This window comes from Centruroides vittatus, unplaced genomic scaffold (assembly GCF_030686945.1).
Source record: "Centruroides vittatus isolate TY-2023 unplaced genomic scaffold, ASM3068694v2 contig_458, whole genome shotgun sequence".
Classification (NCBI taxonomy): Eukaryota; Metazoa; Arthropoda; class Arachnida; order Scorpiones; family Buthidae; genus Centruroides; species Centruroides vittatus.
The window spans coordinates 28,622-54,536 of NW_027122254.1; the positions used below are offsets into that span (position 1 = coordinate 28,622).

General features: G+C 29.4%; 1 protein-coding gene across 2 annotated transcripts in view; it reads right to left on the minus strand.

Moving 5' to 3' along the window:
• The window catches only part of LOC136977386 (wings apart-like protein homolog), a 34,492-nt gene that overhangs the window by 2,667 nt on the left and 5,910 nt on the right, over positions 1-25,915 (minus strand). Inside the window, exons 2-7 of one of the 2 annotated variants that reach the window (XM_067272845.1) lie at positions 23,946-24,598; positions 21,741-21,850; positions 18,510-18,615; positions 10,712-10,930; positions 10,519-10,630; positions 8,224-8,324 (exon numbers count right to left, since the gene is read on the minus strand). In XM_067272845.1, coding sequence (XP_067128946.1) covers positions 8,224-8,324; positions 10,519-10,630; positions 10,712-10,930; positions 18,510-18,615; positions 21,741-21,850; positions 23,946-24,557 — 1,260 coding nt within the window. In that variant the 5' untranslated portion in view covers positions 24,558-24,598. Of the gene's footprint in view, positions 1-8,223; positions 8,325-10,518; positions 10,631-10,711; positions 10,931-18,509; positions 18,616-21,740; positions 21,851-23,945; positions 24,607-25,915 lie in introns of those variants that run through there. The other variant, XM_067272843.1, reaches the window with a different exon arrangement.

A 25,915-nucleotide genomic window follows, 5' to 3' on the forward strand; every position in this document is an offset into this window, starting at 1 on the left:
TCAATCCTGGATCTCTCAGAGTGATAGGCTGACACCTTAACCACTTCAGCCATCAACTTGATTTTTTTGGTAAGGACTTTTTAAATTTTGTCTTCTTTGTTTTCTTTTGCTTCATTGTTAACAAGTTTTTCTAAACCTTCCACTGTAAAAACATTATCTTTTGCATTTATTAAATTTCATACATCCTCTTTGTCCATATTTCCAAAATCTATTGATTGAGACATCTTTATTTTTAATCTATTGAATGTCATTTTCTTCTAGTACAATTTATTCTTTTCTTCATACCTCATTTATTGCAGTACACAGCACTGAAACACAGCTTACATAGTGTAATCAACCACTAAATTATTCCAATGATGCAAAACTTATAATGTGGAGTATGTGCACACACACTTATAATGTGGAGTATGCGATGAATTGCAATCATTTGGCAATCAGATGACTTCCTGACATTGATCTTGATTGATATTGAAATTTTAATATTTTACATTAAATGGGGCTGGAAACTGGAAATTTCATTATATTGAGGCTTCATAGTATATGGGCGTTACCTCTAGTAACGCCCATATACTGAAATCTGCAACTGTTATATTCACCAATTCACTTATCAAATTATCATGGTTGAGAACAGGACACACAAGAGGTAAGACGGGGGAAGGAAGAGGAGCACACAAGTGTGGTATTGTGACACCACTATTTAAAACTAGCAGTCATCTTTTTCTTAGAATAATTTATTGGATAATTGGTAGTGCAGTGGAATCAGTGGCACCACTTTTATCACATAGTCTAAATTTGTAAGATGTAATGTTTAAGTTTCTCATTCCACAACTTGCAATAATTACAATTACTTACATATCATCATCATAATGTATGAATTCAACTTTTTTATTTTTTAAAGTAAATTCAGCCATTTTTAATGAAATAAATGCAATAATTAATCTTCAAAACCTTTTAATGATTGAACATTTATCTCTATAAAAATTACATTTGTTTATTTTATTACTTGTGAGAACAATAAATCTTAAATGATAAATGACTGTATGTTGTATATGACATCAAAAAAAGTCAATTACAAAAAAATTATTAATATACATTTAGAGAGAGCAAGTCAAGTCAATGTTTGACTTCTTGGATATCTTCATCAGACTGGAAGCATAAATTTTGAAAGTGCTTTCTCAGTTGGGGAAGAAGTGAAAGTCCAATTGATGTCAACAATATGATTGACAGAGATGGATGATTGCCTACTTTGTTCTTTCACTACATTAACCCAGCCATTTCTGAATTTACACCATAATTATACCTAAACCATAGACTGCCACAAAATATGGCAGTTTCATAGACTTGGTGTCTTTTGCTCAGAAAACAAGTATGATAATGACAATTAGTGTCATATATTTAGTGCAATCACTATTTCTAAATTTGCATAATTTAAACATGCGAGACCCATATCGTAGTGCATACTCTTGCTATTCAGTGAAGAGACATCAACTGACAACTGCAGTTTGTCACAAGGCTTATTTTAGCAGAAATAAGTAAAACAGGAAATCTTACTTTGTCATTTGTTTGTAGAATTTACTTTAACTTCTGCATTTTATCTTAATTTCTTTCAAATTCAAATATATAGATAAATAATACTGTCATCTTAAATAGAATGTAAAAATCAGAATGTACAAATTAATCCATTTAAAAATGTCAGGAAGAAAAAAATGATCTTAAATGTTTTTCTTTCTGCATTTGAACCAAGTGATTTCTTCATACTGAGTAGATTTATCACCAATTACGTCAGCTAGATCATCACTCAACTTGACCGAACTGATTAAAGATATTCTCCATTCTCAGTCGGCACAATATATAATGTTCATGTTACACAACACACAATATAGTCTGGGATATAAAAATTGATATATTCTGGTGGAAAAAATGATGATTAAAGTACCATACAAGTATTCTTACAAAGTATATTTATAGAAAAAAAAACTCAAACAAAATACAATGCTTCTGATAGAGTAGCTAAATCTTTTTGTGATGAGTGAAAAAGTTAAACAATTTATTTATCTGAATATTTTACTAAGCATAAAGAAGCACTCAAAATCAATGAGTATTATTATTCTATCATCTTTATTCAAGTAGAAAGAATATATACTGAGAGACTTCGCTATGTATTCAGAAAAGTTGGTCTTGTGCCAACTGCCCCTAGCATGCCACAAACAGCTCTTCTAGACTCTTAGAGTAACTCCAGTGCACTCATACAACAACAACTTTTTATAAGCTTGGTAGACCCTACTTACACACATGCACTATGTTTGTAAGTTTGTTGACTATTATATACAGTGGTGCCTCGTATAACGTACGCCTCGAATAACAGACGCTGCGAATAACGGACTTTCTGTTTGGCTATTATGTGACTCGAGCAACGAACTGGCTGCAAACAACAAACTTTCTGGCATAATTGGTGACTGCTCCATGGGTGCATTCTTTAATAGCGATCGCTCTGTGTCTCTGCTACTATGGGAGTGCGCTGTGTTTGTAAGGCATTTAGGAATGACGGTGCAAGAAAAAAAATGGCAGCGCCCACACTATCAATAGTATTGTGATGGAGGAATCTATAATTCTAAAATATGAGCTTTTAAAGTCAAAAGAAGGGTCCCGATTGTAAAATTTAACCATAAAATGGATTATTTGTTGAAAGAGCATTCAAAATAGCCACGAAAAAATTAGAATGCCGGCTACCATTCGAAAAAAATTTGAAAAAGACACTTACATCACTGCATGCACTAACTCGCACTTTCACAATTTCTAAATTTTCATTCACAAAACCACCTAATGGACACAGAAACAAAACTATCTGAGCCATGGAGGACACCGTGTTGCTTTCCACCATAAACTACTGCAACAAGTGGCCGTTTTTGCCGTTCAACGGCACGCACTCCCACCGGAATTTAGGAACGCATTCTGCAGGAATTTTTAAACAGATGTCTGCTCGTGCAGAGTTACGCGGAGGAATAAAAGAACACACCCCACGTTCACTTTTTTAATGATACAGTACGGTTATTTTATGCTGCGGAACGAATTAGATGTTTTAACATGTATTTCTATGGGAAAATGCATTTCGTATAATGGATGTTTCACTTAATGGACGTGCACCTGGAATGGATTAAGTACATTATATGAAGCACCACTGTAGTGTGATATAAATACAGATTATAAATATAACTTGCAATTTAACCTTAAACAGGTATCCAAAAGCTAAGGGTACATTTGTGGAGTATAAGGAGTTAAAGAAATGATTATGTAGCTGGCCATAAAGTACCAATAAAGTAACAGTGATATTTTACTATGAAGAAATAATAGCTACTATACTATAGAAAACTGATACATATAGTTAAAACACTATACTTAATATAAAATACCATTTTAATACAGGATTCAGCTCTCACCAAAAATGTAAAAATCTGGGGAGGTCACTTTTTGACTGATTGTCATACATAAAAAACTTAAACCAACACCTTAATGTTCGCTGAGAGAATTTATTAATTTAACAAACGTTTTCGATCTAATCGATAGATCATCTTCAGGTTAAAAAGAATATTTCTTAAATGGAACACCAATTTCAAAATTTAAAAATAACCAGTAACATTAATAAAAAATAATAATTGTAAAAGATACAACAAATGTAAGATAAAACAACGTTTTACTCGTACCCATATATAATATTATCTATCCTAACCAGAAATAATTTACCATTAAAATATACTAGAGCTCACGTGCCTCTTATAAGTTTTCCAAGCCGAAGGAAGACCCTCTGCGTCCCTTGCGTTAATACATTTATCTTTTAGCTTGCTTCTGTAAATTTCTATCTTTTCAGCCGTTCTTGCCAAAGTTGGGGAATGTACCTGTTTTATGATTTTCGCCTCATTCCAACGTACCAAGGATCCCTTCGCCTGCCCCATCTGGGCTAGTACTGTTGTATTGGAACCTTTTCTAATATCATATTTATGTTCCTTGATCCTTATTCCTAGGTTTCTAGTAGTAACCCTACATATCTTAAAAGAGCTCCGAAATTGTATAAAATACTTAGAAACGATAAAGGGTTAGTTAAAAAAGAAGATAAGGCGGGTGTGTATAAGATTCCCTACGAGAACCAGCTATTAGGTATTAATAAAGATTATGTAGGGTTACTACTAGAAACCTAGGAATAAGGATCAAGGAACATAAATATGATATTAGAAAAGGTTCCAATACAACAGTACTAGCCCAGATGGGGCAGGCGAAGGGATCCTTGGTACGTTGGAATGAGGCGAAAATCATAAAACAGGTACATTCCCCAACTTTGGCAAGAACGGCTGAAAAGATAGAAATTTACAGAAGCAAGCTAAAAGATAAATGTATTAACGCAAGGGACGCAGAGGGTCTTCCTTCGGCTTGGAAAACTTATAAGAGGCACGTGAGCTCTAGTATATTTTAATGGTAAATTATTTCTGGTTAGGATAGATAATATTATATATGGGTACGAGTAAAACGTTGTTTTATCTTACATTTGTTGTATCTTTTACAATTATTATTTTTTATTAATGTTACTGGTTATTTTTAAATTTTGAAATTGGTGTTCCATTTAAGAAATATTCTTTTTAACCTGAAGATGATCTATCGATTAGATCGAAAACGTTTGTTAAATTAATAAATTCTCTCAGCGAACATTAAGGTGTTGGTTTAAGTTTTTTATTTATTGAATTCTGCTGGGTACGAGTGTGGTTTATATTGATTGTCATACTTTTCCTGTTATATATAACAGCCAGAAAAGTAAAATTTTGGGATAATCTGCTTTTAATAGAAATATTTTTTTATCAAATCAGATGTCATTTTGAATAATATATAAGGAGTATTCACTATAGGAAGCTTTTTTGTTTTTTGAAAAGCAGCATTTTAAAAAAGCTACAAAGCATAAACATGCATTCTAACAACATGATTTGCAAACCCTATTTCACCTTTGTACACTTTGTAGCTTGGAATTGTCAATTTTGGGAAATTTTTTCTGCCATTTTTTAAAATCACAAAATTATTCTGGTCCTCCTTTCAGCAATTTCAACAATCTACAAATGCTGCTTTAAGGAAGCTTTTCATTGTTAATGGTTTTTGCCATTGAACTTGTGCTAATGAAAGTAAGGTTAGAAAAAAAAAGTTTTCAAGATTTTACAGAAAGCTGATAGAGTGAGAAAAGCTACAGACTGGGAATATCACCTGTAGATAAACAACAATATTTATTTCTTTAATAAAAACAACTGGCATTTTCTTTTTCTAATTACACAATTTAATTTATTTGATAAAAATATCCTAATTTCAAATACATAAAGATCTTCAAATAAAGCAGGGTCCTCTAAATAGTTAATAAGCCTTTTCAGAGGTCAAAAACTAGTAAGGTGTCTATTAGGTGCTGATTAAAAATAATTCATTAACAATTATTAGTCCAATGGGTTATATAAATGACAGTTCAAAATGATGTAAATTTGTCTGCTAAGTAAATCTTTTCTATTAAAATAGTATGTTAATACTGACTCACCAGATTCTTATTCATTATTATTATTATCTATATTAACAAAATGAAGAGTGGATAAAAAGTCACAAAGTCAAAAAGTTTGGGAATCCTCAATATAGAGTAATGGCATTAGATAAAAATCTTTTATGTTTTAATATAACATATAGCCTTAAACTTTGGATATAATGCATTCATGAAAATTGTACAAAAGTCTAAATAATTGAAAGTTAATAATACGCATGTAAACATGCAACTCTATTGAGATGCACATTATAAAGGGAGTTTTGTTTCTAGGAGAAAAAGAGAGAGAGAAAGATTTTATAGTTTTTAAAAGTAAGAAATTATTAAATATTCATTGTAAAAAATATTCAAAACTAACAAAAAACACTACTACTTGAGATAAAAAAATGTTCACTTGTTGGCTAAATGAAAATTTGGCATACAAAATGTATGGTATCAAAGTGCCACGTACCGAAAAGCAAGTTGCCAAGTGAAGAACTATCAATATTATATTTTAGTTACGACATTTGTCAGAATAATTTTATTATAATTCATCAATTTTAAATCTAAATTACAGACAATATTTCAGAGATTTAAAATATTGGTTACACCTTTGGTTATAGAACAGGGGTGGCAAGTCTGTGGCACATAAGAGAAATCATCTGGCACATAATGTATCATATGATTTTTGTCCTTTTCAATCATCCTTTCTGTTTATCACCTGATCATCCTTTTTTCAATCAGATATTTTACATTTATTTGAATTAAAGCGTATTCGTTTAATTTCTTTAAATATCATTATTCGAAGTCTAAGGCTTTGGCACACATTAACATCTTTAAAGCTAAGTATGCTTACAATATGGCATGCGGACTCAAAAACGTTTGCCATCCCTGGTATAGAACACCACAAAATAATTAAAATTGGCTTATATTTTATCATCATTAATGTTATCAATATATTAAAAGAATGGTTTTTTTTCTAATGTTAAGATGACTTATTGCTAATTAATTAACCTAACAATTTTAAAAACATTTATGTTAATTTTTTCATTTTAATTTCAAAAGTTAATGCTGTTTATCAATTCTTATTAATTTTTAATGGATATTGTTGGTTAAAGTATACTGTAACTTATTTAGGTCAACATAAATTTTATACATTGATAAAACTAAAATACTTTTTATACAGAAATTTTATCATTATTATATGTCACTAAATATGATAGAATTTAATTAAATTTTATTATGATTTATTAGTGGCAAAGTTAAAAAAAGTTCAAAAATATACTGTTTTAAATAATTATTACAACAAAACCCCATTATGAGAAAACAGACTTGCAACACTATTTTTATTTTATAAATAATAATTCTTATAAAAAAATTAATAGTCGCCTCCCTGTCTTTCATCTCAATACCAGAATAGCTACTAATTACTATGCATACTTTCATCTTAAGTACAGGGTGTCCGAGAAAGATCTTTATCATTCTAAACATTAATAACAAAAATACTAACAGGTGAAATAAAATGCAGTTTGCTGCAAAAGAATGGAGAAATCTAAGAGTTTTTTCTGGTATCAATTACCAGTTGTGATAAGTAAAGAAAATGGCAACTGCACAAGAGAAAGTGCAGTGTGTATTGTGGTTAGCCAAAACAAAATCGCCGATAACCATGCAAAGAAATTTTCGCCAGATGTGTACCATAAAGACCCACCAAGTGTGCCTTCAATTTATGCACAGATGGAGAAGTTTAAAGAGACAGGAAATGTTGACAGAATACAATTAACAATCCTCACTGTTACACCGCAAATGTTAAAAAACACTTGGAGGGAAATTGAGTACAGACTCAAGGTTGTTCGTGCTACTAACAGATCTCGCGTACATCTACATTGAAGGTACTGTAAAAAAACTCTTAGATTTCTTCATTCTTTTGCAGCAAACTGCATTTCATTTCACCTGTTAGTATTTTTGTTATTAATGTTTAGAATGATAAAGATCTTTCTCGGACACCCTTTATATGCTGAAAATATCTAATGAATGAGTCAATTTTGTACATCAAAGTAAACTAAATTCTCGTAAATAGCAAAGTTTGTTTAATTTACAATACTACAGTGTGTATCAGTAGTAGTAGAGCAATACTTGACATTGACATATGGTGCTTCAAACATAGCTCCAAGTATACATTAATATCGATGGTGCATTTGATCGCAAGAAGAAAAATTGAAGACCGATTATTTGACATCTAATTCACATAAACAAAACTTTGCTTTCTTTATAAAACCAACACTTTTAATATCATAGTATTTCAAACATCGTCCTACTACTTCCGATGCAACCTGTACAAGCAATTTTTATTTGATTAATGTTTAAACATTTTTTAAAATTGTTTATTGGAATATAAGAAAGTATTTATTTACTTATTTATTTTTGCTTTAGTAATATTTTCCTTTCATTTATAATTTATTGAATCAATAAACACTGTTCTTATAAAATTGTTCTTTAGTTTTAAAACTGATTTTAAACAATTTTAACTGTTATATCTTTTGCATATTTAATATAATAAAATTTTTATCGTGTCAAAAGATAAAAATTTTATTTAAAGATTTGTCAAACCATTATAATGTGATATATTTGATGAAATTTGTGAATTTACCTATTAGAGATAATATAAAAAACAGCTTAAAATATTTACTCACATTCTGCAGAATATTTAAGCATTTTCCTAATTTATTTGTATTATATATCTGAATACTTGATGAAACATCTTCATTCCATAAATTTTTGCACTGAGAGTTAACTAGGATTTAAAATAAGAGTATTTTATAAACAAATCGTAGCATTTAATTTAAAAAATATCACTATTCTGTATGAATAGAATTTCTGTCTTTAAAATAAACTTAAATTTAAACAACAATAATATGAAAAATATAATTTAAAAATACTTATTAGATACTTTATCACATGTTTAGTCTAGATAAATATTTGAGCAAAATAAATATAATTAGTATAGGCAATACATCTGGAGTCTCTAAATATCCAGTAATTACTTCCCCTAATAACACAATAAAGGAATCTGTGTTCTTTTGATATTTGTTGTTCTTATTACTTTTCAATCAGACAATGCCTGCTAGCTCTGCTAATAATTTCATAAAAATGAACTGAAAAAAAAAATTCATCCAAAGCAAAGCCATTTGTCCCTGGAAAAACAAGGGAGGGGAATGAAAAAACACTGGTAGGTTTTAAGGAAATTACAAATTAGCAAAACCACCAATAGAAACATCGAATGTGTTCAAAAACTGCACATAGTTTTGCTAGTTGACTATGTATGCTTAATAGCTACTTCCATTACAATGTCACCATCATTGGTTTTTCTTTGATCTTCCCTTAATGAAACAAATTTTTTTTATTTATCTCTGTATAGACTTGTTACAATGTATTTTATAGAATTATTCATAAAGATTAAAAAAAAACCTCTCTCAAATGACAAAAAGTAATTTTTAATAGAGCAAGCTATTAAAATGCAATTTATTAAAGTGATATATTTCTAATGACATTATGTTTTAGAGATACTCTCTTGCTAATTCAATCTATATACAGGATTGTTTGGATCAGCAAAAAGTTAATTAGCTGAATGTTAGCTGACAAATATATATATATATATATTTTGAAAATCTTTATACTATATTTGATACATATTTAAGAAATCTGTTATGTTTTTAAAAAAAGTCTTTTTTCTTTTCATTTTTGGATGAAATAATTAGTGGCAAAGCAAACAAAACTGGTTTGGATGAAATGGAGTTCAGACTAGTGAGAGTACACAGTACAAATTCTTAGATGGGACAATTGAGATCTTGTATGAAATCTGGTGATACAGTGCATCCTTTTTGCCTTTTTTTTTTGAATAAATGGAATACAAAAAATGTTTCTTTATTACGAAGTAGAAGTTCTAAAGATTTCATGTTTTGTTAATAAAAAATAGCATTAATTTATACTGACTGGAACTACTACAGAACCTAGAAGTCAGTTGTGATACTAATATACAAAATTGTTAACATCTCAAAAATAATTAAGTTTTTGACATATAGTTACTAAAGTTTTTTGCTCAGTATGGTATGTACAGTACTATCCACCATATAAATGCTAAATGATTTTTTAACACCCTATATAATGTTCTGGACCATAAATTATTAAAAAAAGGAAATTTTTACTACATAATTTAGAGGTTTTCATTTTATACTTTGTAAAATGTTCAATAAATGAAAGCATATTACAGTTTATTGATACAAAAATCTTGATCTATCATACAATTACATTGATGAAATATCATAGAATCTCTTACAAACTTGCCTACAGGAAATATTTTAAGTGAAAAGTAATATTAAATTAATACTTATAACAGGTAAACACACTATTTGAAAAGACTAAAAAAATTTATAAAATTACTTTCTTCAAAATTTATTAATTTATATTTTAACTCTACATACTGTCTCTCAGTATATCTTTCCATGTTTATCATGTTCAGCCTGCTGAAAACTGAGATAATTACAGTTCTTTTTTCAAATGTAGATATTAATCAGAAAGGCCTATACCATTCAAAGCAATCTTAACTTATTGCTTCCAACATGGTCTTTCTGAAAAATGTGAAGAAAATGAATATTTTACTTTTGCATTTACAAAGCGTTATAAAAAGTGTTTCTGCCTTGACCATTGTTTACTCATCCAAACACTTTTTGTACATCAGTAAAACTTTCATGTTTGCATTACATTATTTTTACACTTTAATAACTTTTTGCCCATTCAGTGATGGCACCTGAATTTTTGTCAACATATCTTTTTAACATTCAGATAGACCAGGTTTGCATTTGTCATCTTTGTTTCCAAACGGTATCCTTTCTTTATGAGAATCAACCTGAAATTGAATCCTAGTCTACCAGACTAGTAAACAATTTCCATCTGGTTCCAATTATCTTTTCTAATTCCATTTCACTTACCTATATCGATGACAATATCCAAACCACCAAGATGCCGAAATTTCTTCTTATACCAATCGTCTTGAGCTTTGGAAACAAATTTTAAGAGACTTTCTAATGCAAAGTCACAAGCCTGAAATATAAAATAATTAATAACAGGAAAAGATACAAATAAAATTACACTAAATCATATAAAAACAACTATTAAACCAACCAAATAATGATTAAAGACATTATAATTTTCTTCTACAAATAGATGTTGAATTCTGACCATGCCATCTGCATCTTTATTAAAACTCTTCAGTTTCTCAAATGAAGATAATTTCTCTCCTTGTATTAATTCTATTATTATATTCAAAAAGCTAGTATTATTAGGAATCACAGTTTCTTTTGCTATAATGTACAGAAGACTCGCAACATATAATGATAAATTCTGAAAAATAAAAATAACTTTATATATTAAAACATTAATCAAATATAAATTTAATAAACTGAAAAGTTAAATATTACCATTAAATGTTACAACTATTGAAATCAGTAAATTTAGTTTTTTATATAATAGTGGCTGAAACAAAACTCTCAGACATCAGTGGCATGGATGACTTTGAATATTTGAAATATGGGGGTATATACTCAAACATTACTCAACTTTACTGAGTTATATCTTTTAATTGGCAACACCAAAATTCACAAAACTTTTTTGTGGTTACCCATAGTTCTTTTCAATGTCGTAAAATTGTTTGAGTAAAAAAATTTGGAAAAATGGCGCCGCACAAAATTTGGGATATTGATTCCGTACATAAGTGCTTTCTGAACATGGTTGACTTCCAGAGAGATTGTGAAAGCACTAAAATCTAGTTCCATTGATATAAGTCAGAAGATTGTAAGCAATATCATTACTTCTTGTATGAATAACAATGGAATGTGGAAAATAAGGATCACTTAAAACATTCTTTGAAACCTAGGTCCGCATGACGCAAAGCTAATATTGAAAAGATCCACAAACTATCATCTACCCAAACCCTCCAAAGATCAGAAACGTTGCCAATTAAATTTGAACTTGTCAGAGGACTGTACAAAACATAATTCATAAGTATTTAAAAGCAATAAAAGTACAGAAAACTAAATAAAGTACATCGCCTTTCCACAGAACAAAAAGTCGCAAAACAAATGCTTGCAAACTGAGTGACACCTGGCAGCAGGTAGATTGGAATTTATAGTGACGTTAGATGAAGCATATTTCTGCAATAGAGTTTGGAAATCCTGTTACCCTTTTCCTGGTCAAAACAGTCCCAAACTTGGTTGATGATGTGCTATGAAAGCTGACCAAAAGGTTCAAGATCATTGATGGATTGACTTTTATTAGAGGAACCCTTCCTCTTATAAAAGTCCCAAATAAAGTTAAGGTGAATGCTAACTATTATATTAGCAACTGAGGCCATATTTAGAAAGAAGCTCTACGGACAAAGTTGTGTTCCATCATGACAAAGACTCTTCTCACACTGCAAAGAAAACTGATGTGTATTTTGAACATCTTAAAACACCTACAAGTATAAATTATATAAAATAAACTGGATATTCCTACTAAATCACTAGATATCAGCCATTTACACTTCTGTTTAGGATTTCTTAAACAATGACTTTTCCATTGACATGCTACAATTCTAAGTGGACTTTGGAAAGTACTAAAGATGAATGGTCAAATGTAACACCTGAAAAACTGTGATGTAGACTTGTTGACAAACAACAAGGAGCTGACATTGAAAGGCCAAAACAATTCACATAAGGGTTCTTAAAGATACTAATTAATTTTGAAGTTGAGTAATATTTGCAAATACACCCTCAATATACAGGTCTTCCAAAAAAAAAGTAATTTAAAATGGTAACATTCTTTTTGAAGACTCTGCACTTAAAAATATATAGGGTATTTTTGAAAGATTTGGTCAAATTTCACAGGTTTATAGTGGGAAAACTAAATAAAAATGTTGAGGGCCTTTTTTAATGTAAAGCTTAATCAGCAAGTTATTAAAGCAACAAAGTGTAGCAACATCATTTCTGTATTTTAAGTCTGTATGTGATATGTATCAGTAATGAAATTCATTTACTAGTCACAATTTCTTTGTTAATAACTTGCTAATTAAGCTTCAGATCAAAACATGACTCAATATTTTTATTCAAGTTTTCCTCCCCTATAAGTCTATGAAATTTGATCAAACATTTCTGAAACATTCTATATAGCTTAAGATACATGCTTCCAAGCCTTTACTTCATATGTTGAGTATAACTTGTCAACTTAGACTTTCCAAGCAGACAAATTATACTCAACATATAAAATAAAGGACTGGAAGCACATATCTTAATGTATACAAATTAAAGTCAAAGAAGTTATGTTTTGAGAAGAGTAAAGACATGCAAGAAGCAGAGAAAGAATTATGGAAACTAAAAGTGGATACATGGTATATAAAAACATGCCAAGAGAGACAGGATTTATTTACCTACTGCATTGTTACCAAAGAGTACAAGAGATGTGATTCAATGGCGTGATGTGTCTAAAATCAATAATATGATATTAAAATCTGCAATAAATTATAAGAGGTACAGGATAAAAAATTAAAACAGGATTACAAACTTGGATTAAGAGAGACGACAAAGTAATTCAGCCAAATATTCAAAACATAAGATACATATGTTAACACAGGTTATTGTTCCAATCAGAGCTGTAGAGTCAGAGTCGAAAGGAATTTCTAGCCAGAGGACTCAGAGTCAGGAAAAATGTGTTGACTCCAACTCCGGCATTTTAAATTTAATTTAGTTTTTTTTTCATTTAAATAAAAGTAAATTTATTTTATATTTAATAATTTTTAAAAATATTTTTGTATTTTGTTATAATTCATTTATTTTAAATACAAAATGCAACAATTTAATATATTAAACGTACGTCAACAGTTTTCTTTGTAGTATTTGTGTTTAGTAGTTAAATTATTTTGACCCAATTGAATTTGAATATTATTGATTCATTCATTTATTTTCCCCGCTCTAAATAAGTATTCTATTTTTCTGAATGAGCCAGACTAATTGATCAGAGTATATATTTTTCTTTTCCGAACAAGGGGCTGAAGTAGCTAGATTGCACACTTTTTAGTTGGACTAACTTTTCTGGAAAGGTGAAATTGAAGTGCAAAAGCTGTAGAATAAAGATATAGAATTTTATTGCTCTCCCTTTTTCCTCTTATTAAATATTTGTTAAAAATTAATTTTTTATTCAAATAAATATTAATGTAAGTTAAATATTAAAAATACTAACTATAAAAGTATTTGGGTAAATGTTTGAGGCTACTTTTAGAGTTTAGAGTAGGGTAACCCACTATGAGCGTCTCTGCCCCCCATAAAATGACTTGGTATTTAATTTTGCAGAGTCAGAAGTCGAAGTTGGCCTACTAAAATTATCAGGAGTTGGAGTCGAGTTTTTTACCGATTCCGCAGCCCTGGTTGCAATAAAGGGTTTTTCATACAATTTGTTACCTCACTGGTTATGTGGTTTCCCTCTTTTCAAAATAACAAGTCCTAGTTAAAAAGAAAGTCTAAGCAGACAAGTTATACTTAACCCTGTACAGCTTATTGTCTCACATTTTATTTTAGTACATATATAGTATATATAATCCTATTATTTTTTCCTTTGGCTCATGCTGATATAGACTACTTAAGTATAAAAAATTTTAAAAATTGAAAAAAATTAGGTCATCTTCAAGTCTGACATGTCCAGGAACAAAAGAGTCTTTCTTTGCAGAGACAACCTTTTATTAGAAAAAGCTATGTTCTGCAAAATTTTGTAAAATTTTGCAGAACAAAGTACTTAAGCATAGTTCTTGAAGTATGTCTAGCTGGTTACCCATTATATAATTTATATTTTATCAAATAACAACAAATTTCTCATGAAATGTATATATTCCTTACTCTCATAATATAAATATGATAAAAAAAAAACTCTTTCAAGCCCATCAAACTTTCAGCCAGATCCACAATAGACCCAGCCAGGTGATGATGGGAGTGAGTATATCTGGGTCAAACCATCCATGAAAATATCTGAACCAGATTCAAATCTGAATCCCAATGCTAAAGACTAACGTCTTTACTAGCTCAGCCATAAATAAATCAGAAATTAAAGATTGTATTTTACATTAACATTAATAGTAAATAGCATTTTTATGTATTATTATGTTACAAAGTTTAAAACTTTAAATTTATTTGCAAACAGATGAAATGAAAAATTACGCCATATTTTCTCAACTCTAAGATACATTATTTACCCCACTTTTACTTTGCTCAAAAGGTGTGTGTCTTACATTTGGAGACCAAAACAGCAATCAAGCAGTCACAGTGTTGTTCATTTTGCACCAATAAGAGAGATTTTTGTCTGTACAGTTCAGCAGTCACATTAGTTTAACTGTGTTTAATTCAAATTCTTTCATTAATGTTAAAAATGCCTTCAAAATGATAATATAATGCAGCACTAAAAGAATGGTTATCATATGTATAGAGAGATGGTAAGAAAGCATTTCTATTTTATGGCATTTTTATTTCTAATTTTTCTAACAAACTTTAATAAAATTATTTACAAAGTTTCCTTCTATAAAAGAAAATCTTGATTTCAAAATAAAATTTTAAGCTTTTTTATGGTGCTCTTTAGAATTAAAGAAATATTATACTTGATATACCAAGTTTAAATTAATAATTGACTAAATTTACTTGAAAATATAAAATAAAACTAAGAATACAGCCAAATATTAATAGATTTATTTGAATTACTATATCACTATAAGATAAATTAAATTATAAAATTTAGCTCAAAGATAGATGATCTTGCAATTCCATATAAATTTTAATAATTCAAATTTAATTACTTCTAATTAATAATTTAGAAATGTCTAAAAAGAAAAAACCTAATCCAGGTAACACATACAGTAGAGCGTCGATAAGTGGAACATCGGTAAGTGGAATGGCCGGAAAGTGGAACAATTTTCAGTCGGACTGTGTCGTGCTGAATCGAATGTTTTTGATACTAAATTTACTTCTAAAGTATAATTTTCATGTTTTTTATATTCTTTAATATATTTATTTTGTTTGTACAAAATGAAGAAATAATTTTTAACGATACGATAGCCTCGATGATTATTATAAAAATTTTCGTTAGGCTTAAAATCGACAAAAATTCAACACGAAGCGACACGCAACGGAGAAAAATTCAACAGGAAGCGATACGCAACAGAGAAAAATTTGAACATCGGACAGGTTAATGTATTTTTTCGTACAAAGTAGGAAACTGGAACAAATCATTAACTGGAAGGACCCCAGTCCTCAATTGGTTCCACTTATCGACGCTCTACTGTATTTGAACCAACTCCTGCAGCTTAATTTTGTTTTCTCTGAACCTAAATAATCTTATAAATAAATTTTGTTTTATAAAATAATAAATGTATTCCAAATATGAAATTATTTCCAGAAAAATTTGGGTAAACTGTTATAAATAATTAAACAAATACAGAAAGATTGTAGACATGGATCAATATTTAACAATGATATATTTCTATTTTTAAAGAAAACTTCTAAAGATATTCAGAATTATTATTAGATGAAATAAATGAGATGGAACATTCAGAAGAGTATTTCTAAATACATATGTATTGTTTCATTTGAAACTACTCTTTCCAACATTTACACAATTCTAAATATGATATTGTAGTAATGGCAAACAGAAGCACCAAGTAAGCTTACACAAAAACCTACAAGTGGAGTCAGAAGAGATAGAAGCAATACTAGAAGCTAAAGATGTATTCATGAAAAACTAAATGCTGAGAGAGATGTATATGGCACATTCAAATATACAAGGCATCCGACAAGTCAGGAACAGTAAGAAAATGTTGATCTTTGCTTACTCTTTTACTGGTATTCATGTCTCTGAATATGAAGAAATGAATTTGGGTTATTTTAATGGAGATCCACAGTCAGTGTAAACTTGTCAAAAAGTTTAACAGGATGCATCCAGACTTCTCACCAATCATACACAGCAATCTGGATACAACATGTTAAACTCTTTGGCAACTTCACACTGACCATGAGTTCCAACGAAAATAACTTGAAATTTTTTTCCTCCTTACTCAGTACCACACATTACCTGAAAAAGAATAAACAAAATGAATGTAACTCTTTAATTTCAGACTTATGGGACACCCTGCATATTTACACTTTCTATCCCAAACATCAAATAAAAGCTAAGCTCTAACACAGGGATGGCAAATCCATGACACACATGTCCAAGCATATTTACTTTGGCACACAGATTCAAAAGTTTGCCATTCTTGCTCTAGAGCAGTGATTCTCAAAGTGGGGGTCGTGAAAAATATTTGGGGGGGGTCGCTGAAATATTGATTCTAGATCAATTTTTTCAAATATTTTATAAATTTACTATGGATTCATGTTTAGAAATAATAGAAATAAAAACTATATAAAATAATTTTTACTTAAATAAATTGCACATATAAATAATAAAAAGAATATAAATATTTAAATACGAGCCTAACCCCCTCCCTCCGGGATGTTTTTCGACACATACTCATTCTTCGGGGGTCCTTTGAAATTTTTAAGTGCAGAAGGGGGGTCGCGGTCCAAAAAGTTTGAGAAACACTGCTCTAGAGTATCAAATTCTATAATTTCAATGCAATAATTAAATGAATAAGGCAGTTTGTTAAATGCAATGTGATTAATTTATTAACAATAAATTGAAAGCAAGTTCATTATTTCTTTTTAACTTATTAAATCATCATTAAGAGATTCAATTTGAGGATGAAACTGCGAGTAATATTACTTCATAGTGAAAGGAAACTTACTGGACATTAAACTGAATAAACTAGAATGTGAAATTATTAATGTACAGTACAATGCATATGTATACAAGATGTCCACTTAAACATCTGTCCAAGGGCAAAAGAGATCTTTCCAGTATTGCATGAGTTTATACATGTGGTGCATAGTAGTGCTAAAATAATAATCCACATTCAAGCATCGAGGAAGTAGAAGATCTGTGTGAATTGCAACAGATACAAATACACTAGATATGTTGTCATGATATGGACCCATTCTGTTGCTATCTGCAATCAGCACTAGGTACATAGTACATAGGATGCTGCACAGCAATTTGAATGTGAAACGTGATGTTAAATTTACAGTGGGACAAACCATTCCTTCAGTACATTTTATAGACTAATAAGGCAATGTTTTCCCAGAATACTATGAGTAACCATCACAATGTTCATCAATGGGCAGAGCATGCTTCTTGATGCATGCAACACCAAGTGCATTTTACCCTAACTTTGCATTGTGGAATTTGGAGCAAGCAATTTATTGGTCATGTATTCATTGATGGAATCTGAATAGTAAAAAATTTCAAAATGAAGTATCTACTGCAGTAACTCCACTTTAATTGCTACTAATAATGATGTATGAGAAATGCAGGGTGATTGCATGTAAAAATAGTCTCAGTCCAGTTTGACTCTCTGGTGCTAGCATATTGTGTAGAGTGAGCAAACTACATCAGTTGAGAGGTGTCAGGAATATTGATGTCCCATATTGTGCAAATCCATGCAAAATATAAAAATTGAGGAACATCAACCTCTCAATTGCCATTATCAATATTGCAATGTTGTGCCAGGTGATCACTTTCAACTTCTGTGACAGTGATACTAGCAGTCTGCTTCTGTGTTTATTATTGTAGTAAACTATGTTTCTGCTACGTTACATACTGGGGTCTACTTTTTTGTGTTCCAGTCTGTAGTTCTGAGTCAAATACAACAAACAACTTAAAAATTTGTATGTTACAGTATAGCATATAAAATATCAAGTCATGACAATTTGCTAATAAAAAGATTTAAAAACGTCTTCTGCTTTATTTAATAATATGAAAATAAATATCATGTTAACATATAATTATTCCTAATAATAAAAATAAATCAACTTACAGAATCTATATCCATTTCTCTTATTATAGATATAATTTCAGGGACAATTTCTTCAGAAACAGAACTAAATAATTTTTCTGTACAACAATATATTATTTCTATTATTCTGAAAATAGACATTAAATATGTAAATATCTCACAATAAATACACATCTTACATAATATTTAGCAAAACTGATTCTTAAAGTAAAATGTATAATTATTACAAAAGTTTACAAAGATTGGCACTACAAAAATTCTTTATTCAGGAAATCAAAAGCTATAATATTAAGACATTTTTAATTATAATTCTTTTTTGAATAAATAAAGAGTAAAACTGAAAAGTTTTCAGCTTCCTAAACTAAGTAATGTTATGTCTGTATATACTTAACATTTATACAACCATTTATAATTAAGAGAAAAATGTTTAAATATGTTTGAAAGTGTTATAATTGTGTTTTACAATGAGTAACCTTAAAAATTTAAGCCCAAATTTCTGAAAATACTGTATCAGTTTTGTTATATAGTTAAGAACAAGGCATACACCAATGCTTTCATCAGGCAGATACAAAACACAAAGATCACAAGATATCCTACTGAGATGAAGTTCATTGTGAGAATGGAGATGCATCTATCCCATCATCACTCAGGGTAAATGCAGTGTTAAGCAATCAAATTTTTAGTATGATACATCTTGTGATAAACACCACAAAATGTACAGAAACTTTTCAGACACACTGTAAAATCTTAATTAAAAAGATGCATTATGAAAGAAATTGGTCATGTTGATAATGCTTAACTGAAAGAATTGCATTATTCAAAAGTTTAGGAGAAGAAAGTGTAGCTTGCAATTGATTTTAAAGTGTTTTTGTATTTTACATCTAAGATTCTTAGTAATAAATAATGAAATTATTTCTGTAGATTGAAAGAATTTCAATGATAGTTTCTGCACAATGCTTCAAACTTAGAAATATTCATATCAGAATATCTTCAAGTTTGGACAATATTTAAATCATTTTTCATTACACAAAAGTGTAAGTTGCTAAAATTAAACTGTAAAATCCTTAATATATGTCAGAAAATGTTTATAATTAGAAGACAAACACAAAAATTGGACTTTAAAATTCATATTTTTCACACACACAGAAGAATCACATAATGAATTTCAAGATCATAGTTTTGTGGTGATGTGAAAAAAATAAATTGCAAACATTTCAGAACTTATGTTTGCCAAATTACAAATATTGTATATAAAATATATACTTTATATACAGCATATATTTGGTAGAGTCAAAAATAAACTGAACAGAAGTGATATACAGCATTTGTCAAAGCAGTTCTATTTAGTTTGTATTTCATTTTGTTACCAGCATCAATATATTTATTAAAACAGTACCAGAAGCAATTTTTATAATTTCTTTAAGAACTCTAGCTGCTGCTGATCTGTGAATATCTGACTAAACTTTCCCGATCACTTTACTTTCTTGATTTTGTTCTGCAGACTTTCATCTATTTCCTAAAATAAAATGAAGTTCAAGGGATGCAGATTCCAATATGCAACAGAGTAGAAGCTATGGCAACAAAAGCTATTAAAGGCATAGAACTGGTTTCACAAGTGCTGGGAGTTTGCTGAAATGCTAGGTGCTGGCAAAAGTGTGTAGGTGTAGAAGGAGCCCACTTTGAGATAATGCATTATTATTTGATGAATGCAAGGCATTTAAATCTGAACATATGTTTTAAAGTATAAAATTTTGAATCTAAATACATGAATTTAAAAAAAGTGTTTATTTATTGATTATACATTATACAAATGTTCTCTTTCTAATACTTGTTTCATAGTTTCAATTTTATTTACTCTATTAATATTAAAAGATGGATCTTTCATTATATCTTCTAGTTTTCACACACTGCTTAGAGCTACATATGATAGTTCAGCAACATTTTTTTTCCTCCTATGTCAATTACTGCTTTTTCCAGTGTTAATTCTTGATCTTTGTGTATGGTCAATGAATATGCATCCAATATTGGAAATTGTGTTCTCATGCAATCCACAATGTTATCCTTCCATTTCGTTTGCATAGCAAGAATAGGAAATGTTCCATTTCTTATGGTTTGTCCAATATACTTATCGGATTTACAGGGGTAACAAAGGGAATCTCCTTCCTTCTCTGTATAAAATGTTGACAACTGTTTCAACAGATTCATTTACTATGTCAGCACTGACCCATAGATTTTTTCTCAGCAGTAAGTGACAACCAATAGATAGATATAATACTGATTGCAAGTCTTGATCTTGTTCATCTGATGCCTTTTTTTGCAAAAATGCTATTATGTTCTGCTGAAGTTTTGGCAACTGGTCTGTTACTTTGCACAAGGAATGATTTGTTATAAAAAGTAACCATTTCATTCAAAGGAAATCATCTTTTGGAATCTTTAAAATTTTCTATATCTAATGGAGATAAAATTGCCCCCTTCTTGTCATTAATGCCTCCCATTCTTGCTGCTTCAGTTTTCTGATTACAATACTAATATATTTCTGAACAGTTCTTGGCTTGTATCTTGACTCATAGATGTAGTTAATTGAAATGTTTTTGTAATGTACTAAGTTTGTCCTGAGAAAGAAAAGTTGTCTTTAGAGTTTACAAAGAGAAGTATATCTTTCACGGGAGACAACTGTCAAATATCTGCAAAGAAGTACACAAACATGCCTTCAAATGGTTCACGTTTGTTCCCCTTTGCTTCACAGCGTCTGTTGTGAATTTTTGACATGATTATAAAATATTCATAAAAAATATTACGTAATGAACCTGAAACTTCTGAAACAATTCTTTTCTGTATTATATTTTATTTAACCACTTGACTGATTTCTACCAAAAAGTATATAGTTCATCTTATATATACAAATAAGTTATTCTAAAATTTCATGAATTTTGGTTGTGTAATTTTTTAGTTATCATGTCACACGGCTGTGGGGTTTCTGAAATTAAGAAGTCTTTGCTTAATGCTAATAAAACATGTATCAAAAGTTGAGGTTTTTTTAAATTCTATTATTTATTTCACGTACAGTTTTCAGATAGAAGTTAATGAATTATAAAAATACTCTTAAACAAGTTTATGGTTTGTTATTATTAAATCAATTATCATTTATGCATTTAAAGTTTGAGAGTATATTACACTAAAAAAGGCAAAAACATAATGTAAATGCTAAAATTCAATTTCTTTTCAGAATATAGAAATAATTCAAATTCTTACATTGAATATTTTTCATTACGATGACAATGGATCTTTAATCTTTCAATAAGAGAATAGAGTTTCTCTCTCAATTGCTGGCAGGAATCTTTCATCTCCAGAGAATCACACTCCTATAAAATTATACAAATTAAAATAAGAATTCTGAATTTAAAAATAAGAACACAATTTATTAGAATTATTTGCTTAACTAATAGATTTTTTAACAAATAAAAAATATAAAACTTAATTATACATAACAAAAACTGAGAAATCCAGAAAAAAAAAATACAATTTGGTTCTATATAAAATCCAAACTCACATCATTCAAGATCGCTCCTGAAACAAATGATACTAAATGTAGTGATTAGTCACATTCAGCACAAATACAAAAGACAGAATACTAAAAAGAGAAATTTTTTGAATATATCAGAGCAATAAAACAAGATACTGAACATTGAAAATTTGTTATAATAAAACAAAAACACCAAATTTTAAAGTCATTTTTGGGCACATTGTCTAGTAAAGCAGCTTTAACATAACTAAATAAGCAAACCATTGACTTAGTTTGCTTCAAATGAAACTACCTATGTCATTGACTTGTTTATCTGACTAAGTTATTAAAGTCACTTTAATGGGCAATGCATCCTTTATCTCATTTAGCTCATCTATATCATCAAACTGCCTTTATTTAGATTAATTTAAAAGTATAAAATTGTTTTCTATCATATTCTAGTTTGACATGCCTTAAAAAAATATTACAAAGATTATAGTAAGCAAATTAATTCTTCTTATCTACTTAATTCATATAGATAGTTAAAATAATTCCTGTAAATAAACACTCAAAACAAGAATAAAAACTCAGTTCTTCAAGACTGCTTTGCAATATCTTTCTTCTTGAATAGAAATTTTTGTGAATGGTTTCAACATAATATATCAGGCCTTGTCTGTCACCATGCAGTCACTATTAGAGGTATTCATGATTTGTAGCTTTTCTGACTATACCAGCTTTCTTATAAATCATCAAAGTACAGTGGAACCTTGCTTAACGAGCACCTCGCTGTGCGAGTATTTCGCATAATGAGCAAAACAAATTGTAAAAATTTGCCTCGCTTAACAAGTGACGTTTTGCATAACGAGTGACAAAGAGAGGGAAAGTCCTGAATTGTGTGCATTCAGCATGCTCCATCAGTCTGTGTTTAGCACTTGTTCTGCTAGCATCTAAATGTCACTTGTGATCACACATTTTTCCAAACTTGTGTTCACACATATTACTTATAAACATCAACAACCTAGCCCGTTATATAATAAACATGTCAAACGATATGCCAAATTCTTGAGTCGTTAAATTTAATGACCGATTCCAAATTAAATTTTAGAAATGTCTGAATTAAAAATTAACTATTTATAATTAAATTTAATACAAGATGGAAACATAACAGCTTACCTCTAGTCAAATTAATTAATTTCTAATATTTAATTATAGCATTTACATAACCCAAGAATTTGGCATATCGTTTGGAGTGTTTATCAAACACTCCAAACGATATGCCAAATGTTGGCTTTTAGCTGTGATTTTTTTTTGTTTCTGCAAATCGAATTCTCATTCCAAGATGGTTCATTCCGCGCTAGAAGAAAAGATGACGAAGATTCATGCTCCTTAACAGTGTATATTGTACAATTTTTTTTGAATAAACGTTATACGTAAAACATTTGAGCATTTTTTTGGTGTGGAACGCATTATAGTATTTTACATTAATTTCTATGGGAAAAATTGTTTCACTTAACGAGTGTTTCGCATTACGAGTAAGACTCTGGAACGAATTATGCTTGTTAAGTGAGGTTCAACTGTATTGATTTTCCCAATTTTGTTTTTGTTAGTACAGACTGTATGCGAAAAGCCGAAAGCTTCCTCAGAGCACAGTTTACAAATTACTGAATTTTGCCAACACAGGGATCAGTTATTTTGTGATTTATAAAATGGTTGAAGAATGCCTGTAAAAAAATGATGCTAACCAATACAGTGATCCAAAGAATAAATTGGGATTGAAAATCATTCTGTGTCCATTCACATTTCATACCTTTGTAGAACAGCTCTTCTAAAAGCAAGAAAAACATTTCATCATGAATACCCCTACTGTTGATATACATAATAAGCATAAAGAAACTCCTCCTAGTACACACAGATGGTAAGAGCTATTAGTATATATAAAATTTACCACCACTCACCTCAAACGAACTCATTTTTTCTAACCAAATACCACTTTCATCTGAATAGTCTTTACTTTTATCATTCCCAAAACAATAGCTTTTTTCTTCCATAAAAAGTTGAATGCTGCAATCAAAAATTCCAGCTCCTATCACTTTTTTATTAACTTCACTAGGAAAATCACAGTTTGGAACTTTCCAGCTTTTGGAATTGCTCAAAAGATTCTTGTCTTTGGCAGAAAGAAAAGAATCATCTTGATTAATTGTGTTCTTCCAATCCTCCTCCTTTTCAAATTTAGTTTCTCCTTTCGTAATACTCTCATTATTTTTTGAATGGTAATTTTTGTGTTTACCATAAGCTGCTGTCTTCTTGTCATTAGAAATGATTTCCTCATTTTCTAGATTATTCAATCTAGATTGTTGTCTTGTCATATATTTCTTCCTAGACTGAAATTTATTACAATTGTTTGATTCTAAATTTTTGACGTTAGTTGAATTGTAAGTTTTTGCAGATCTCATAATGTGATTTCCATATGTATTTGCATCATGAGCAAACAGATTACTCTGGTTATTTTCAGAAATTTCAGATAAATTTAATGCTTTCTTATTCCTGTTTCTAGTAGTTGAAGTCATCTTGGCTGATATGTTTAAGTAAAAGTCTCTCTCTTTTTAATCTATAAATATAATTAAATATAAAATTATTGAATTTTAGAAAAAATAATCACCAAATTTAATAAACTGGATTAAAACAGTCACTTTCTCAGCATGAAAATATATTGATACATTTTAAATATAGTAGTATCCACAGATAAATTTATATTTTAGTAAGTTTACAATTATTAAGACAGTTTTTTTTTAATGAAGTTGTACCCAAGCCTTAAAAATTGAGAGAATAGGCAGTCTGTTCTGATAGAACTTGCTTTTATAGCTAAATATTGGTTTTACAGAACACAGTTAATTGAACTATTGAAATTATATTCCTAAAAATATGGTTTTAACCATATAATACTACTCCTAGATGGCCAAAAATCAAAGTAGGTTCTAAAGCAGATGAGAGTACATAAAATCATTTTACTACAAAGTTATTTTTGAATGATAATTTACAATTATAAAATCTCAGCTAATTTAATTTGAATGGCATTTCTCAGAGCAAATACTTTTCAGTAAACTTAAGCATTTTTAGCTATATACTTTTATAATCAGGAGTTGATTCTTGACTATCAACTCCTGACAATAAGCATATTGCTTAAGTTGGATGAAAAGTAGTTCAAAAGTGCTTCAATTTACTGTAACATTTTCATTCCAAGAAAAGCTGTATGAACTGGCTTTACATTTGAACTACTTCCTTAGTTTTCCAGTAAAAAACATTGTAATTTTTTACTGAACTGGAATCTACTTACTTTTGAACATAATAAACAATTTTATGATTATTCATAACATAGATTTATATATATATATGTTGCAGCCAGATTGTTAAATTAGCCGCTTTACAAAGCGTCTAGGCATTTGATTAAACGGCACCATTTTGTAATAAAGCTAACATTCAGCCACTTTACAAAGAGACTAAACCAAATCCCACCAACATTTCATATTTTATAATATGGCTGGCCACACAATTAGCTGCTTTACAATGAGCATTAGATAAACAGCCAGATTGTCATATTGACTTCCAAATCTTATTCAAACTTTCAAATTAAATAATTGTGTTTTGATAATTTGTTTTAGTAGCTGTTAAGATTACTACATAAAAATTTAATTTTTATAGTTTATGTTGGCAAGATCATTTGTTGCATAATTCATTAAATTCTTTGCCAACAATGATCAAAAAGTTGTAAAATACATAGAAACATTCAGTACGATATTTTAAAACAAACATCTGATAATTTGATTAGTGAAAATAGCTTTCATAACATAATAACCACAGAAAGTAATGAAAATTTATCACCTGATCTAATCTCTCCACTGGACAGATTAGATCAGGTGATAAATCT